The sequence below is a fragment of the Ovis aries genome, chromosome 1 (genome assembly GCF_016772045.2).
Source record: "Ovis aries strain OAR_USU_Benz2616 breed Rambouillet chromosome 1, ARS-UI_Ramb_v3.0, whole genome shotgun sequence".
Classification (NCBI taxonomy): Eukaryota; Metazoa; Chordata; class Mammalia; order Artiodactyla; family Bovidae; genus Ovis; species Ovis aries.
Window position 1 is genome coordinate 176,956,328 of NC_056054.1, and position 18,266 is coordinate 176,974,593.

The window sequence follows — 18,266 nt, forward strand, 5'->3', positions numbered from 1 at the left end:
TTTAAAGTTTTTATCTTTAATTTGATTTTGGTGAATTACAAAATGTGCATCTTTTTTATTTAAAGAGAAAGGAATGTTTTGGACCTAATCATTAGATAGAGTTATAAAAAAGAAATTGCGCTTTGTTGTATAGTCAAAAGACTGATGTCCCAGTTCACTTAATTCCATCAGCAGCTTTTGTTACTTCACCTGTGAAATGTAAACAATACTTTTCCTGCTTACCTCATATGGCTTTATATGAAAATACTTTTTTTAGTAGATTAGGTCATTTTGGCAAAGGTAAATGCATTCCCCAAGGATATAATAGCCTCTGTTTGTTTCAGGTGGCAAGATTTATAATGGTTTGTAGATTGAAAATCTTAATTTACATGATCCATGTTCTAAGGGTGACCATGGCTTTTGAAAACTAATTTTAGAAGTATTTCCAAAATGTAGTATAAAGTTATTTTTTCATTACCATTTTAAGATACAGTCTTTTGTGTATGTATGCTAAGTCGCTTCAATCATGCCCTCCTCTTTGTGACCCTGTGGACTGTAGCTTGCCAGGCTCATGTGTCCATGGAATTCGCCAGGCAAGGATACCAGAGTGGTTGTCATGCCCTCCTGCATGGGATCTTCACAACCCAGGGATCGAACCCATGTCTCTTATGTCTCCTGTATTGGCAGGCGGGTTCTTTACCAGTAGCACCTCCTGGGAAGCCCTAAGTCTTTCAAATCACTGTTATGACACTTTGGAGGAAAGTGTTTTCCATCACACAGTTGACTGTTTTAAAATGTTGGTATGCATGGTCACATGTAAAAAATATGCAGTACTTAATTAGTCATATACTAGTGCTGTGCTTAATCGCTCAGTTATGTCCAACTCTTTGTGACTCCATGCACTGTAGCCTGCCAGGCTCCTCTGTCCATGGGGATTCTCCAGGCAAGAATATTGGAGGGAGTTGCCATGCCCTCCTCCAGGGGATCTTCCCAACCCAGGCATCGAACCCAGGTCTCCCGCATTGCAGGTGAATTCTTTACCGACTGAGCCATGAGGGAAGCCTAGTTATATACTAGATTGCTTGCTTAATAACAGTTTTCAAAAAATCCTTCTATATGGGTTGCTTCTTTTTTAAAATTTTTGAAGAATTATTTCAGATTACTCCTAAACATTAGAACCTGTAAAGCTAGTTTACTTTTTTCCCAATATGATTAATGGAAATGTAAGAATTGAATTAAACATGTATACTAATACAAATATTAGTATGAGGAAAATATTCTCAAAACTTAAGAGAATCTTGATGGTTCCCCATTCCCCTTTTTTGTTTTGTCTTTTGTGAAATGTGGTAATCATATTTTTTAAACATTTTCATGCAGGATCGACCTTCCACCCACACATAAACCACCTCCTATGTATGAAGAACAGTCTCCCCCTTTGCCTCAGAAAGACCTTCTATATCAAGTAAGTATCCTTGAGTACACTTAAAATGAAATAAAATAAAAACTACGAAGTAGTGTCTGTTTCAAATTTTTCAATATTTATTTCTAAATATTATTTAGTCATTATACATTAAGTATTATATAATAATTTCTCCAAAGCACTCAAGGAATCAGATTTAGTCTACAAATTGGATAAAAGAAGTTATGGCTGGTATAGGTAAAACAAATCAACACTGTATTAGGAGCACAAATTTTGCTTATGACTGAAGACATTATTAATACAGTTTTATTGACATACAGATCTGTTGTATAATATGCATTTTCCTATAAAAAGAAAAATTGAATTTTAAGGTTTAATATGTGATGGAGTGGTTTTTCTCCTTGGCATATGTATTTTGTTTCTTTTCAGTATATGCAAGGTCTAAGTTTTTGCTTTCTTTTATTTAGCAACCAAAGGTTTATATTCCAGTTAAAAATATTGAACATGAATATTGGGCCCCATTTTACACTGATGATAATTCAAATTATCTCCTAAAATCAGTTTACAGAAATTCATGTGAAAATACTGATTCAATCCTTCTGTCTTAGATTCTATATCTAAAGTAATATGCTCTACTTAGGAAAATTTAAGCCAATGGAATGTTTGAATACTTTTATTCTTAAATTTTGGAGAAGGAAATTGCAACCCATTCCAGTATTCTTGCCTAGAGAATCCTTTGGACAGAGGAGCCTGATGGTCTGTTGTCCATGGAGTCACACAGAGTCAGACACGACTGAAGGGACTTAGCATGCACGCATTCTTAATTTTAATTTTTTTTTTGTTTTCTTTCCTCCATCACCCATGGGACTCTAACCCCATATTGGAGTTTTATTACCTGAGAAACTATTCTGGAATATTTTTCTTCTCAAATATGTCCTGTATCTTCAGCCTGAATAAGGCAAATCAGTTGCCCACCAATTAATTATTTAATTTGGAGGAAAAACTTAAAAGGAATATATCTGTTTAGATGTTCTCAGCTTCTGTTCCGTAGATTGACTAGTCGATCAACTGCCTGAATGTGGGGCTACTGCTAAGTCACTTCATTCGTGTCCGACTCTGTGCACCCCCATAGATGGCAGCCCACCAGGCTCCCCTGTCCCTGGGATTCTCCAGGCAAGAACACTGGAGTGGATTGTCATTTCCTTCTCCAATGCATGAAAGTGAAAAGTGAAAGTGAAGTCGGTCAGTCATATCTGACTCTTAGCGGCCCCATGGACTGCAGCCTACCAAGCTCCTCTGTCCATGGGATTTTCCAGGCAAGAGTACTGGAGTGGGGTGCCATTGAGTGTGGGGCAGGGAGCGGCATTTCACAGAATGTGCACTCACTGACAGTGGGTACCAGCTTTGTCATCTTTTTTTTTTTTTTTTTTTTAGTTTTTTATTTTTTAAATTTTAAAATCTTTAATTCTTACATGCATTCCCAAACATGAACCCCCCTCCCACCTCCCTCCCCATAACATCTTTCTCAGCTTTGTCATCTTGCACAACTTTGGTGTCCTAGAGATGAAGGTGACCTGTCTTTTCAGAACTATTGTTTTAACACAGAGTACAGCTTCACATCTCCTTTGGCAAATGAATTAAATTGATAAGCAGTGTGAAATGTCAGCAAAGGATTTAGCTGGAGGTGTTGTTGACTGCTGCAGATGGATAGGATAGCCACCTTCTTCCCTCTACAAAGCTGGAAGTTAACTGGAGGATTTCTAGATTCAGGTGAGGGGATAGTTTAAGAATGCTGTTAGTAATTTTTAGTACAACCCTAATTGCATATAATTTTATTCTTGTCCATAAAATCAACTTATTATGTTACTTTTTAAAATATTTTCAAACTAAATATTTATAAAAGTTTATGAATTGAAAAAAATTACTTGGCACAGATCATGGGACCTGGTTTCAGTTAAGAAAATATAATTTCTATATATGTAAGTGCTGCTAAATAAACACAAAAGGAAGATTTTTCTTGGATGATGTGATAATGATACAGACTGAAATTTTTATCCTTGGAGTCAGAGAAAGCTTCCTGGATGGATCAGTTTGGAAGTAGGATTTTTGATGCATGTGATAAAATTACTCAATTGTTGATTAGAATAAATTTCATAATCACAGGCATAAATCTAGGTGGAAATGAACAGTTATGTGAAAGAGTAACAGATTTTAGAAAGGGAATTGGTGTGACAGCATCTGCAGTGAATAACCCTAGACTTTTGGAGTGAGAGACCACCTAGGATCACTGTAACTTTTTCCTCATCTGTAAAATTAAGCAGGTGAAGATTGACTGTTTCCCTCTTCTAGCTATTAAATTGAGTCTATAAGATATTGCTGAGGGTCACCTGGTTGCGTCATTTTGCTTAGGAGAGTCAAAACAAGTTAGAAATGAAATAATTCGTAATTCTATAAAGATTTTAAGAATAATTTAAGCTAAAATTATTATCCATCAGTAAGATAATTTGTTGTGATTCATGCATTATAATGTCATATGTTAATTATATGGCTGTTTGTGTTTTAATTAATGTTGTGATACCAAAATGCAAAATACACAAAACTGTTTCCTGGTTACCTAGAAATCTGTAAGTGTGTAATTACTATCTAATTAGCTTCATGAAATGATAACCATGCTGCAATAGTAAATGCCATCATAATGTTCTGCTTCAGTAGATAACTTGTCAGCTTTAAACTTATGAGGTAATTCCTAATTGAAGTCAGTAGTCCTTAGTCCTTACACCAGGTCATGCTCCCAAATACTACATGGCTTTGAGGAAGAGATCCCACTTGTTCTACCCATTGGCGTTCTACCCTTGGGAAACCGCACAAAGAAAAAGATCCTTACTACTTAACATTTGTTTACCATCTTAACCACAGGGAAGCCCGTTAGTTATTCAGTTGCATCCAACTCTTTACAACCCCATGGACTGTAGCCCACTAGGCTCCTCTGTCTTTGGAATTCTTCAGGCAAGAATACTAGAGTGGGTAGCCATTTCCTTCTCCAGGGAATCTTGCCAACCCAGGGATCAAAGCCAGGTCTCCTGAATTGCAGGCAGATTCTTTACTGTCTGAGCCACCAGGGAATATTACCAAACTCATACCTGAGGATTTTCACTCTAAATATAAGCTGGGAAATGAGGCCTAGTATTGTGAAGAGGTAATTTCCTTGAGTGGGAAGCCAACCGTTACCACACTGCAGAGAAGATATGTGGAGGCCCACAAAAATATAAAAAGAAGGAAATAAAAAGAGGAATTTCTTGCCTGGTGGTAAAGAGTATTTAAAAAATACTATGGATGATTCACGTTGATGTTTGACAGAAAACAACAAAATTCTATAAAGCTATTATCCTTCAATTAAAAAATTAATGAATATGGAAAAAAAAAAAAGACCGCCAGCTTGTTATATTATTAGTTGATAATCCTACAAAAGTGAGTCTCCATTTAGGAAACTATATTAACTCATGACATTAAAATATATTTTACCTTTTTGTTATGGCTTATTTTTATAACATTTTAAGTAATATATAAGTATATTTTGGTACAAAAATGCAAATAGTAAAGATATTTATAGAGTTAACTATTAAAGTTCTCTTTCATCCTCCTATTCCCAAATATATTATTTCTTTCACAGAGGTCACTGTTGTTACAAATTTAAATATCCTCCCAGACTTTTTCCCACATGTTTACTTTGAAGCGTACATCATCCTTGTTTATATCTACAAGTAGTTTAATTTTTAAAAAACATAAATGTGATCATAGAATACATATTGTTCTAGAAACTGCTTTTTTCACTATCACAAAGCAATATTTTTCAGAATGACTGATGTTGCCACCTTAATCAAAATCTTCTGTGTTACTAAAAAGGAAGATTCTGGAGCACAGTTTCAGTTTTACTGAATCACAATCCCAGGGGTTGGTGACAGTAGGCATTTTACCTAGCTCACCAGGTAAATTTGGACTTCCCTAGTGGCTCAGATGGTAAAGCATCTTGCTTACAATGCTAGAGATCCAGATTCGATCCCTGGGTCAGGAAGATCCTCTTGAAAAGGAAATGGCAACGTACTCCAGTATTCTTGCCTGGGAAATCCCATAGACAGAGAGCATGGTAGGCTACAGTCCATGGGGTCGCAAAGAGTCAGACAGGACTGAGTGACTTCACTTTCAGTTTCTTTCCAGGTGCATTTTAATGCACATTCATGTTTGAGAACTGTTGCTGTTTCTCTATGTCATTCTTAATGGCTGTAATTGTATTCTACTGTGTTGATACACCACAAATTGCCTAATGATTTTCCTAGGTTGTTTTTTTTTTTGGTTACATTAATTGTTGCATTGAGCATAGTTTTATATACTTTATCATACACATGTGTTTATAAAATATATGGAAAAAATAGAACTGCTATGAATATTTTTTACATTTAAATAGGTGTCACATTGCTGGCCAAACTAGATGTATTAATTTATATTCCTATAAATAATATCAGTTCAGTAACTCAGGTGTGTCTGACTCTTGACAACCCCAGGGACTGCAGCACGCCAGGCTTCCCTGTCCATCACCAACACCCAGAGCTTACTCAGACTCGTGTCCATCAAGTCAGATGGTGATGCCATCCAACCGTCTCATCCTCTTTCATTCCATACTCCTCCTGCCTTCAGTCTTTCCCAGCATCAGTTCAGTTTAGTTCAGTTCAGTCGCTTAGTCATCTCCGACTCTTTGCAACCCCATGAACTGGATCACGCCAGGCCTTCCTGTCCATCACCAACTGCTAGAGTCTACCTAAACCCATGTCCATTGAGTTGGTGATGCCATCCAGCCATCTCATCCTCTGTCATCCCCTTCTTCTCCTGCCCTCAGTCTTTCCCAGCATCAGGGTCTTTACAAATGAGTCAGTTCTTCATATCAAGTGGCCAAAGATTTGGAGTTTTCAGCTTCAACATCAGACCTTCCAGTGAATATTCAGGACTGATTTCCTTTAGGATGTACTGGTTGGCTCTCCCTGCAGTCCAAGGGACTCTCAAGAGTGTTCTCCAACACAACAGTTCAAAAGCCACCTCTTCTTAATATCTTCTGCTTCTGTTAGGTCCATAACATTTCTATCCTTTATCAAGCCCATCTTTGCATGAAATGTTCTCTTGGTATCTCTAATTTTCTTGAAGAGATCTCTAGTCTTTCCCATTCTGTTGTTTTCCTCTATGTCTTTGCATTGATCGCTGAGGAAGGCTTTCTTATGTCTCCTTGCTATTCTTTGGAACTTTGCATTCAGATGCTTATATCTTTCCTTTTCTCGCTTTTCGCCTCTCTTCTTTTCACAGCTATTTATTGTAATTGGCATTGTTCAGTCTCTAAAGTTGTGTCTTACTCTTGGCAACCCCATAGATGGCTGCACGCCAGGCTTCCCTGTTCTTCACCGTCTCCTGGAGTTTGCTCAGATTCCTGTCCATGGAGTCGGTGCTGTTATTTAACCACATTATCGTCTGCCATCCTCTTCTGTTTTTGACTTCAATCTTTCCCAGCATAAGTCTTTTCCAATGACTCAGTTCTTTGCATCAGATAGCCAGAGTATTGGAGCTTCAGCATCAGTCCTTCCAGTGAATATTCTGGGTTGCTTTCCTTTAGGATTTAATCTCCCTGCAGCCCAAGGGACTCCCAAGAGTCTTCTCCAGCACCACAATTCAAAGGCATCAATTCTTTGGTGTTCAGCCTCGTTTATGGTCCAACTCTCACATCCATACATGACTACTGAAAAAAACCATAGCTTTGACTATATGGACCTTTGTTGGCAAAGGTTTTTAATACACTGTCTAGGTTTGTCATAGCTTTCCTTCCAAGGAGCAAGCATGTTTTAATTTCATGGCTGCAGTCACAATACGCAATAATTTTGGAGCCCAAGCAAAGAAAATCTGTCTTTGCTTCCACTTTTTCCCCGTCTGTCTGCCATGAAGTGATGGGACCGGATACCATGATCATTGTTTTTTGAATGTTGAATGTGTATTTTTATTCAGTTCAGTTCAGTTCAGGTCAGTCACTCAGTCGTGTCTGACTCTTTGCGACCCCATGAATCGCAGCACACCAGGCCTCCCTGTCCATCACCAACTCCCAGAGTTCACTCAGACTCACGTCCATCGAGTCGGTGATGCCATCCAGCCATCTCATCCTCTGTTGTCCCCTTCTCCTCCTGCCCGCAATCCCTCCCAGCATCAGAGTCTTTTCCAATGAGTCAACTCTTCACATCAGGTGGCCAAAGTACTGGAGTTTCAGCTTTAGCATCATTCCTTCCAAAGAAATCCCAGGGCTGATCTCCTTCAGAATGGACTGGTTGGATCTCCTTGCAGTCCAAGGGACTCTCAAGAGTCTTCTCCAACACCACAGTTCAAAAGCATCAATTCTTCGGCGCTCAGCCTTCTTCACAGTCCAACTCTCCCATCCATACATGACCACAGGAAAAACCATAGCCTTGACTAGACGGACCTTAGTTGGCAAAGTAATCTCTGCTTTTGAATATGCTATCTAGGTTGGTCATAACTTTTCTTCCAAGGAGTAAACGTCTTTTAATTTCATGGCTACAGTCACCATCTGCAGTGATTTTGGAGCCACAAAAAGTAAAGTCTGGCTCTATTTCCACTGTTTCCCCATCTATTTCCCATGAAGTGATGGAACTGGATGCCATGATCTTCGTTTTCTGACTGTTGAGCTTTAAGCCAACTTTTTCACTCTCCTCTTTCACTTTCATCAAGAGGCTTTTAGTTCCTCTTCACTTTCTGCCATAAGCGTGGTGTCATCTGCATATCTGAGCTTATTGATATTTCTCCCGGCAATTTTGATTCCAGCTTGTGTTTGTTCCAGTCCAGCGTTTCTCACGATGTACTCTGCACAGAAGTTAAATAAGCAGGGTGACAATATACAGCCTTGACGTACTCCTTTTCCTATTTGAAACCAGTTTGTTCCATGTCCAGTTCTAACTGTTGCTTCCTGACCTGTTTACAGGTTTCTCAAGAGGCAGGTCAGGTGGTCTGGTATTCCCATCTCTTTCAGAATTTTCCACAGTGTATTGTGATCCACACAGTCAAAGGCTTTGGCATAGTCAATAAAGCAGAAATAGATGTTTTTCTGGAACTCTCTTGCTTTTTCCATGATCCAGCGGATCTTGGCAATTTGATCTCTGGTCCCTCTGCCTTTTCTAAAACCAGCTTGAACGTCAGGAAGTTCAGAGTTCACGTACTGCTGAAGCCTGGCTTCGAAAATTTTGAGCATTACTTTACTAGCATGTGAGATGAGTGCAATTGTGTGGTAGTTTGAGCATTCTTTGGCATTTCCTTTCTTTGGGATTGGAATGAAAACTGACCTTTTCCAGTCCTGTGGCCACTGCTGAGTTCCAAATTTGCTGGCATATTGAGTGCAGCACTTTCACAGCATCATCTTTTAGAGTTTGAAATAGCTCAACTGGAATTCCATCACCTCCACTAGCTTTGTTTGTAGTGATGCTTTCTAAGGCCCGCTTGACTTCACATTCCAGGATGTCTGGTTCTAGATAAGTGATCACACCATCGTGATTATCCAGGTCATGAAGGTCTTTTTTGTATAGTTCTTTTGTGTATTCTTCCACCTCTTCTTAATATCTTCTGCTTCTGTTAGGTCCATACCATTTCTATCCTTTATCGAGCCCATCTTTGCATGAAATGTTCCCTTGTATTTTTATTACTTTGTCTTAATTTGGTTAATGCATTTTATGATATATCAATTTCTTTGTTTTTCCTTGTCAGTATCAACAATTAGGAAATTTAGTGAGTTTATTCAAAGACAGTAGTTTTTCTTGGTCACTAGCATTCCTTCAATATCTAGTATCCTCAGGAGACATAAATAATAGTATTTTGTGGTCTTTGGTAATGAAGTAGCCATTATCTCTCTCTATGTTCTATTCATCTGTATCAAAAACAGTAATTAGTAGAGAGAAGATGCTTACTAAAAATTTTAAGATATAATAATAGTAAGTGGTACATGTAAGACAACATTTGAGTCATGTTGTTACCTCTTGTTTTCAGTAGAATCAAATGGGATTTAATAATCTTGTTATAATAAAAAGATTCAAATTCACTTATTTTGACTTGCTATAAATTATAGAAATACTCTAAGAAACTTTATTTCAGACTTACTGTATACATGTAAACCAGCATGAATCTGGGGAACCTGGAGAGATGATTTCTAAAGATTCTGAGTTTAATTGCATTTTAGTATTTTTAATGGTACTACCAGCATAAGTGCATTTATTATGTGATTTTTCAGAAAGGAGTTGAAATCTTACCTTGATTCTGATTGTTTCTGATTTGTAGCTGAAGTGAGTGGGAATGTTTGGACCATCTTAAAAAGGAAAAAGAAAAAAAAACAAAACGGTAGTTCCCTCAGAACTATTTCTAAAAAATATTGAATTATTTTATGTAGATTAAATAAGAGAAAAGAGCTGGCTTCATCCCAGTCACTAATACTCATTACCAAAAAAATAAGAAATAATGAGATGATTAAAGTAAAATACTAAATGTTGGCCTTTTAAGATGTTCTGAGCAATCCAGAGAGAAGATCTAATTGACACCTTTTTGTAAGACTTTTTATAGTAAAATTCTTCGTGGTTCTATCTGTGATAAACATCTCATTTTCTTTCTTCCCTTTGAACCTATAAATAAGGTGTAAGAACTGATTTATTATAAATATTACATATTCATTATTCTTAATAGATATGTATTTGTGAGTCTTCTGTTTTTCTATTTTCTTAATTATAAAATCTTTAGAAAGAGAAACTGTGAGTTACTACTGCCTTTGTAACCTTTCTTTGTATCTAATAAACTTCACTGTACAAAGCTACTCAGTAATTGTTGTTGAGTTACAGTGGTAGTGAAATTAATTCTTTGCAAAGTCACAGTTTCCTGAGCTAATTGAGGATTATTTCAGGAATTTGGGGGGAAAAGAAGACATCAAAGTCTTTAGTAGTGGCACCTCATCCTTCTACTTCTGTAACACCTAGAAAATTTATTTTAAGCTTCTTGGACTTTTATAGCCAGTCCATCAGTAATTTTGAGTAAGATGATGTAAGTGAAGTGAAATAGCTCAGTCATGTCTGACTCTGCGAACCCATGGACTGTAGCCTACCAGGTTCTTCTATCCATGGGATTTTGCAGGCAAGAGTACTGGAGTAGGTTGCCGTTTCCTTCTCCAGGAGATCTTCCTGATCCAGAAATCAAACCTGGGTCTCCTGCATTGTAGGCAGACACTTTACCGTATGAGCCACCAGGGAAGCCCAAGATGATGTAACAAGTTGCCAATCTTTTCCCAAGATTTAATCACTGTCAACTCCTAATAACTGGAAATGAGCATCCTCTTTTTGACATAACCACCAGAATACTTTTCAGGCACCTCATAAACCATGTTAAAGTGTCAAATATTAACTCAGATTTAATGCTAAACTTTGGAGGAATAAAACTGTTTTAATGCCTCAATACTACTTGAGAACTCCTGAAAAAAAGTATTATCCTAACCATTAATTTACTTAAATTGTAGTTTTTGCTTTGGTTTTTAAAGAATTAAATTTAGACTATTCATACTTCAGGTGCAGTCAGTATTAAATTTTGAGTGGTTTATTTGAGATCTACATTAAATTCATACTGCCATCAAGGAATTATAAGTCTTAATTAAAGGTGACTCTTGATTGACTCATGAGTAATGTGGAGTAAAAGATCTATTGAAATTAAATACAGTAAGCTAAGTACAGTGAAATTTTCATCCAAATTTTAGGGGACCTAATAGCATTCTTAAAAGCAGCCATGGTTTTAGTTGGGAGAGGTTCCTTTTCAGTTACAGAGAAATCTGAGAGAGCTGTTATTTAAATGTTCAGAACAAACTAACACTGTTGTTTTCAGAGAACAGACTACTTATTAGTTAATTTAATTTTATATAGACATTAAAAATCAAACTTTGAATTTGGTTATTTAGTTTTAATTTTCATCTCAGCAAATTCTTGAAGTTATTTTGACGTGTTAAATATAAAAAATTAGTAAACACCATGCATGAACTTTTGAGAGAGTAATGTAATGATGTATTATTTTAGATAAATATTACCCATATGTTTGAATTTACAGTGTTCATTTATTCATTCAGTGAATTACAGTAAACAATGCTAAGTGATTTTTTTTTTTTTTTTAGTCTCTTCCTAACTAGATTCAATTATGGTTAAATGAAGCTGACCTAAACGGAGTGTTGCTTTAGGCAGCTCTTTTCGTATTGTGATGTATACAGAGAGGGCAATGGCACCCCACTCCAGTACTCTTGCCGGGAAAATCCCATGGACAGAGGAGCCTGGTGGGCTGCAGTCCATGGGGTTGCTAAGAGTCAGACACGACTGAGCGACTTCGCTTTCACTTTTCAGTTTCATTGGAAAAGCAAATGGCAACCCACTCCAGTGTTCTTGCTGAAGAATCCCAGGGATGGGGGAGCCTGGTAGGCTGCCGTCTATGGGGTCGCATAGAGTTGGACACGACTGAAGTGACTTAGCAGCAGCAGCAGTGTCAGTGAGACCTCTGTGCCTACCACAATGCCTGACTTAGCATCAGAGAATAATAGTGATGAACAGAGATTAATAATAGAAATCAATAGAGATTAATTTAGTACTATTTGTTACTGCCTGTTAACATGAAAGCACTATGGGAAGACTAACTCAGGCTGTTGATTATTATCAAATGTTCCAAACATATTGGGACACCAATCTTGTATCCTATAATTTCCAGGATTGCCCTGATTTTACATATTCATGCTTTAGTGTCACTATGTATTTTGGGCTCCAAAATCATTGCAGATGGTGACTGCAGCCATGAGCTTAAAAGACACTTGCTCCTTGGAAGGAAAATTATGACCAACCTAGACAGCACATTAAAAAGCAGAGACATTACTTTGCCAACAAAAGTCTGTCTAGTCAAGGCTGTGGTTTTTCTAGTGGTCATGTATGGATGTGAGAGTTGGATTATAAAGAAAGCTGAGCACCAAAGAATTGATGTTTTTGAACTGTGGTGTTGGAGAAGACTCTTGAGAGTCCCTTGGACTACAAGGAGATCCAACCAGTCCATCCTAAAGGAGATCAGTCCTGAATATTCATTGGAAAGACTGATGTTGAAGCTGAAACTCTAATAATATGGCCCCCTGATGTGAAGAACTGACTCATTTGAAAAGACCCTGACTCTGGGAAAAATTGAGGGTGGGAGGAGAAGGGGATGACAGAGGATGAAATGGTTGGATGGCATCACTGACTGGATAGACATGAAGTTGAGTAAGCTCCAGGAGTTGGTGATGGACAGGAAGGCCTGGCATGCTGCAATTCATGGGGTCGCGAAGAGTCAGACATGACTGAGTTACTGAACTGAACTGATCCCCCATTTTGGGGGCTTCCTTGGTAGCTGAGCTGGTACAGAGTCTGCCTGCAATGCAGGAGACCCCGGTTTGATTCTTGAGTTTGGAAGATCCCCTGGAGGAGGGCATGGCAACCCATTCCAGTATTCTTGCCTGGAGAATCCCCATGGACAGAGGAGCCTGACAGGCTGCAGTCCATGGGGTCGCAAAGAGTTGGACACAACTGAGTGGCTAAGCACAGCACAGCATCTCCAATTTTGAGACTTTCTTGCATTTTCCCAAGCCTTTTCTCTAACTTTTAAATAGTGTTTTCTATCTCTAAGTACATGGGAGAGAAGGGGGCAACAGAGGATGAGATGATTAGATGGCATCACCGACTCAATGGACATGAGTTTGAGCAAACTCCAGGAGATAGTGAAGGAAGGGAAGCCTGGCATGCTACAGTCCATGGGGTCACAAAGAATCTGACATGACTTAGCGACTAAACAACAAATAGCCCATTCATTGTCTTTAAAAAAAAACTTCAGTGATAAAGCACAAGCCATATATATGTACTTTTCGTGCTACAAGTTAGAAATTGATTAGAAATACTAAATTAAATTCATGATCCTTACAATGCCAAAAATTAAGAAACTTTTAAAAAATGGAAAAACATTCTAAACGGTTTGTTTTGGGTAAAGTAGTCAAGACTCCTGTTTATCCTTGGGTGAATTAACTTTAGTCATTTTATCTAGAGCCACTGCATTATTCCATTTTCTTATATAAATATAGGAGTCTTTCACTCTTTCTGCATTTGTAGTCAGTCAGATGAGTTTCCACAGTTACCAAACTACCATGTTACAATTTCTTGTACCTGGGCGTGATGGTAGACATGGTTACTGCTCTCTTTCCCCAGAGACTTGCTGTCGGCACTGGCTAAGTTAGACTGTGGCATGATTCCAGATTTATTTTGTTGATTCTCTGACACATCATCTAAACAAGATGTTTGTCCCCTCAATTTTATGTACTCTCTTTGCTTACCTGCTGCTAAGTCATTTCAGTTGTATCCAACTCTTTGCAACCCTATAGACTGTAGCCTGCCAGGCTCCTCTGTCTGTGGGATTTTCCAGACAAAAATACTGGAGTGGGTTACCATTTCCTTCTCCAGGGGATCTTCCCAACCCAGGGATCAAACCTGCATCTCTGGTTTCTCTTGCATTAGCAGACGGATTCTTTACCACTAGCGCCAACTGGGAAGCCCTTTGCTTTCCTGATACTTGCTTAATTAGAAATATGTGCAGGGCAAGCAGTTAGCCTGTTGTTCACTCAGTGTTTTTAATGTATTGCTTGCTATTTGGGAATCTGATTCTGAAAAGAAGCCAGCCCCAAAGTGAAAAGTGTTTCTCTGGGTGTGTAAATTTAAAAATTATTTCTATAGTTTGGACTATTTTATTATTGAGGAATTAATAAGCCATTATGGGGGGGGGAACTTACTTATATAGAGAGGTACTTTGGTTTGAATCATTGGTGCTTCCATGCAAATATTTTTCAAAAATCATTAAGCTTGTTAAAATCATTTACATATTTACAAAAATGCACAATTCTCTCTACCTCTGTGTGCTGATTACTAGCAAATATGTATGTAATATATTCAAGGTTATCTCTTGATGACTTGCTGTAGGTCTGTTTCTTATTTTTCAAGAGAGCAAGCTTAAGTTCATTTAGCATTTCTGTGATTACATAGTTACTACTTTGGTTTTTCCGCAGAACTGATCTCCTTGATGATTTCCTATTGTTCCATTGGTTTGGGGAGTATAATTTTTCTTTGTAACTTTAGAAAACATCTAGTATCAGAAGATGAAGGGCATAGGAGCACAGATTTTAATACTCAGTATAAAGAAGACCTATCCAATAGTTAGGGTCTGTCTGATAATGGGGCTGATAATCTCAAAAATAATACATATTTCCCAGTGGGCCTTGTTGGGAAAAGGACTCAGCTGATGTCTTTTATTGTATGTTATAGGAATCATTTCTAAATTAGGAGTAAAGTTGAATTTTAAGGTCCATTCTAGTCCTATCTGCTGATTTTTCTTTCTTTTTTTCCCCTAAGTAAATAATATTGGTCTTAGGTTTGTTCTTCATAGATATTTCAATTTGATTCTGAGTATATTATTTTACTATATGATTAGTTAGTTTGTTAATGAGTTACTAAAAGCAGTAACATTAGAGGTAACTGACTATTTGTGTTTTCACTGAGTTTGATTTCAAGATCTATTTCCATGTAGTTTCATTGTCTTCATAAAAAGCAATTTGAGAAAGGAAAAATTACTTTAAATGTTTTCACCTGTTTTTAAGGAAGAAAAATATTTTCTTCTTAAAATGCAAATTATACATTGTTTTATGGTTGGTTTTCAATTAATGACTGACTGCCCACATAGATTCTGAATGAAATCTTTACAGTGGCTTTAACTACAATGAATAAATGATGAAATATAAAACTTGGTAACTGCAGAATATTTAATGTATATAAGTAACTTCAGAAGAAAGAGAATTTAAAGGTCTTTGAAAAGGAATACTTAGCTTTATAATGATTCCTATTTTAAATTCATTGGTTCTTTACAAAGGTAATAGTCTCAATTTCAAATGTTTGGTGGGCATTAATTATTTACACTATCTATCCTCCTTATCAAAAGAAATGCCATGTAAATGTATTTGTTTGAAACATTTTAAATGCTTTTTTGCTGGTACATGTATTCCCATGGAAACCACAAATACCCCTTTTGAAATATGATGTAAAATAATAGCTTTACAAACCTGAGAAATTATAGGCTATATCTAAGAAAAGGTAGGCTGCAAAATTGAACATTTTTGCTGTGATTACTTCTTGCTGAGATATGAATTGCATGTAAAACTGTAAAGCCATGTGTGTGTACATGCAGTTTACAAAACAAAGTAATTATACTAGATCACAAAAATGCAGAATAGAAAAGGAAAAAGGTGATGAATTAGGCCTCATTAGAATTAAAAATGTTTGATCTTGAAAAGACATCAGTAAGAAAACAAAGGCAAACCAGAGATGGAAGAAAATATTTGCAACACATATATCAGACAAAAGAATTATATCCAGAATAAATAAAGAAATCTTGCAACTCAGTTATCCCTCAGTATGAGGGGTGGGGAGAAACTGGTTCCAGGACACCCTGCAGATACCAAAACCTGCATATGCTCAAGTCCCTTATATAAGATAGCATAGCATTTGCATATAATCTGTGTACATTCTCTCATATATTTAAATCATCTCTCATTTACTTTATAAATACATTGTACTTAGTACAATACAAACACTTTGTAAGTATTTGTAAATAAGAATTAATACTGTGTAAATAGTTACCAATGTGTGGGGAAATTAAAGTTTTTCAATTTGGAACGTTCTGGAAAATTTTTTCAAATTTCTTTCTATCTGTAGTTGGTTGAATCCTCATATGGGGAACTCACAGTTATGAAGGGCTGACTGTATAGACATTTCATCAAAGAAGATGTGCTAATGGTTAATTCGAACTTTAAATTTTATAAGTCTGCTCTCGTATTTGTTTAGTTTATATCAGTTCAGTTCAGTCGCTCAGTCATGTCCGACTCTTTGCAACCCCATGAACCGCAGCATGCCAGGCCTCCCTATCCATCACCAACTGCTGGAGTCTACCCAAACCCATATCCATTGAGTCGGTGATGCCATCCAACCATCTCATCCTCTGTCATCCCCTTCTCCTCCTGCCCTCAACCTTTCCCAGCATCAGGGTCTTTTCAGAAACTCCAGCACTTTGGCCACCTATTGTGAAGAGTGGACTCACTGAAAAAGATCCTGATGCTGGGAAAGATTGATGGCAAGAGGAGAAGGGGATAGCAGAGGATGAGATGGTTGGATGGCATCATTGATTCAGTGGACATGAGTTTGAGCAAACTCTGGGAGATAGTGAAGGACTGGGAAGCCTGGCGTGCTACAGTCCTTGGAGTGCAAAGAGTTGACACAACTGAGTGACTGAAAAACAAATGACAAATTCTCATTTTCAACAATACGTGAACCATGAACTTCCAGATGTTCTAGCTGCATTTAGAAAAGGCAGAGAAACCAGAGATCAAATTGCCAACATCTGCTGGATCATTGAAAAAGTAAGAGAGTTCCCGAAAATCATCTATATCTGTTTTATTGACTATGCCAAAGCCTATGACTGTGTGGATCACAGTAAACTGGAAAATTCTGAAAGAGATGGGAATCTCTATTGGGATGGGAATTCTCTGATGGGAATACCAGACCACTTGACCTGCCTCTTGAGAGATCTGTATGCAGGTCAGGGAGCAACAGTTAGAACTGGACAAGGAACAACAAACTGGTTCCACGTTGGGAAAGGAGTACGTCAAGGCTGTATATTGTCGCACTGCTTATTTAACTTACATGCAGAGTACATCATGAGAAACGCTGGGCTAGAAGAAACACAAGCTGGAACCAATATTGCCAGGAGAAATACCAATAACCTCAGATATGCAGATGACACCACGCTTATGGCAGAAAGTGAAGAGGAACTAAAAAGCCCCTTGATGAAAGTGAAAGTGGAGAGTGAAAAAGTTGGCTTAAAGCTCAACATTCAGAGAACTAAGATCATGGCATCTGGTCCCATCATCTCATGGCAAATAGATGGAGAAACAGTGGCTGACTTTATTTTTTTGCAAAATCATTGCAGATGGTGACTGCAGCCATGAAATTAAAAGATGCTTACTCCTTGAAAGGAAAGTTATGACCAACCTAGACAGCATATTAGAAAGCAGAGACATCAATTTGCCAACAAAGGTCCATCTAGTCAAGGCTATGGTTTTCCCAGTAGTCATGTATGGATATGAGAGTTGGACTATAAAGAAAGCTGAGGGCAGAAGAATTGATGCTTTTGAACTGTGGTGTTGGAGAAGACTCTTGAGAGTCCCTTGAACTGCAAGGAGATCCAACCAGTCCATCCTGAAGAAGATCAGTCCTGGGTATTCATTGGAAGGACTGATGTTGAAGCTGAAACTCCAATCCTTTGGCCACCTGATGCAAAAATCTGACTCATTGGAAAAGACCCTGATTCTGGGAAGGATTGAAGGCAGGAAGAGAAGGGGATGACAGAGGATGAGATGGTTGGATGGCATCACTGACTCAATGGACATGAGTTTGAGTAAACTCCAGGAGTTGGTGATGGACAGGGAGGCCTGGCATGCTGCAGTCCACAGGATCACAGAGTTGGACACGACTGAACAACTGAACTGACCTGAACATTTGTTCTCCTTAAATCTGTGGATACTTTGCACTAGAGTGTGCAAGGAAATGCTAGAATTTTACCTTAATTTAGTGTTGTCTATTTTGGGTCCTGAATTTCAGGCATCTAATCAGACTTTTACAGTTACTACCAGCTACTCAGTCTATTGAATCAAAAATAC

At 37.7% G+C, this 18,266-nt stretch overlaps 1 protein-coding gene across 1 annotated transcript in view; it reads left to right on the forward strand.

Moving 5' to 3' along the window:
• Positions 1 to 18,266, forward strand: part of NECTIN3 (nectin cell adhesion molecule 3) — a 129,288-nt gene that overhangs the window by 76,218 nt on the left and 34,804 nt on the right. Inside the window, exon 7 of the mRNA XM_042231110.2 lies at positions 1,357 to 1,441. Coding sequence (XP_042087044.1) covers positions 1,357 to 1,441 — 85 coding nt within the window. The remainder of the gene's footprint in view (positions 1 to 1,356; positions 1,442 to 18,266) is intronic.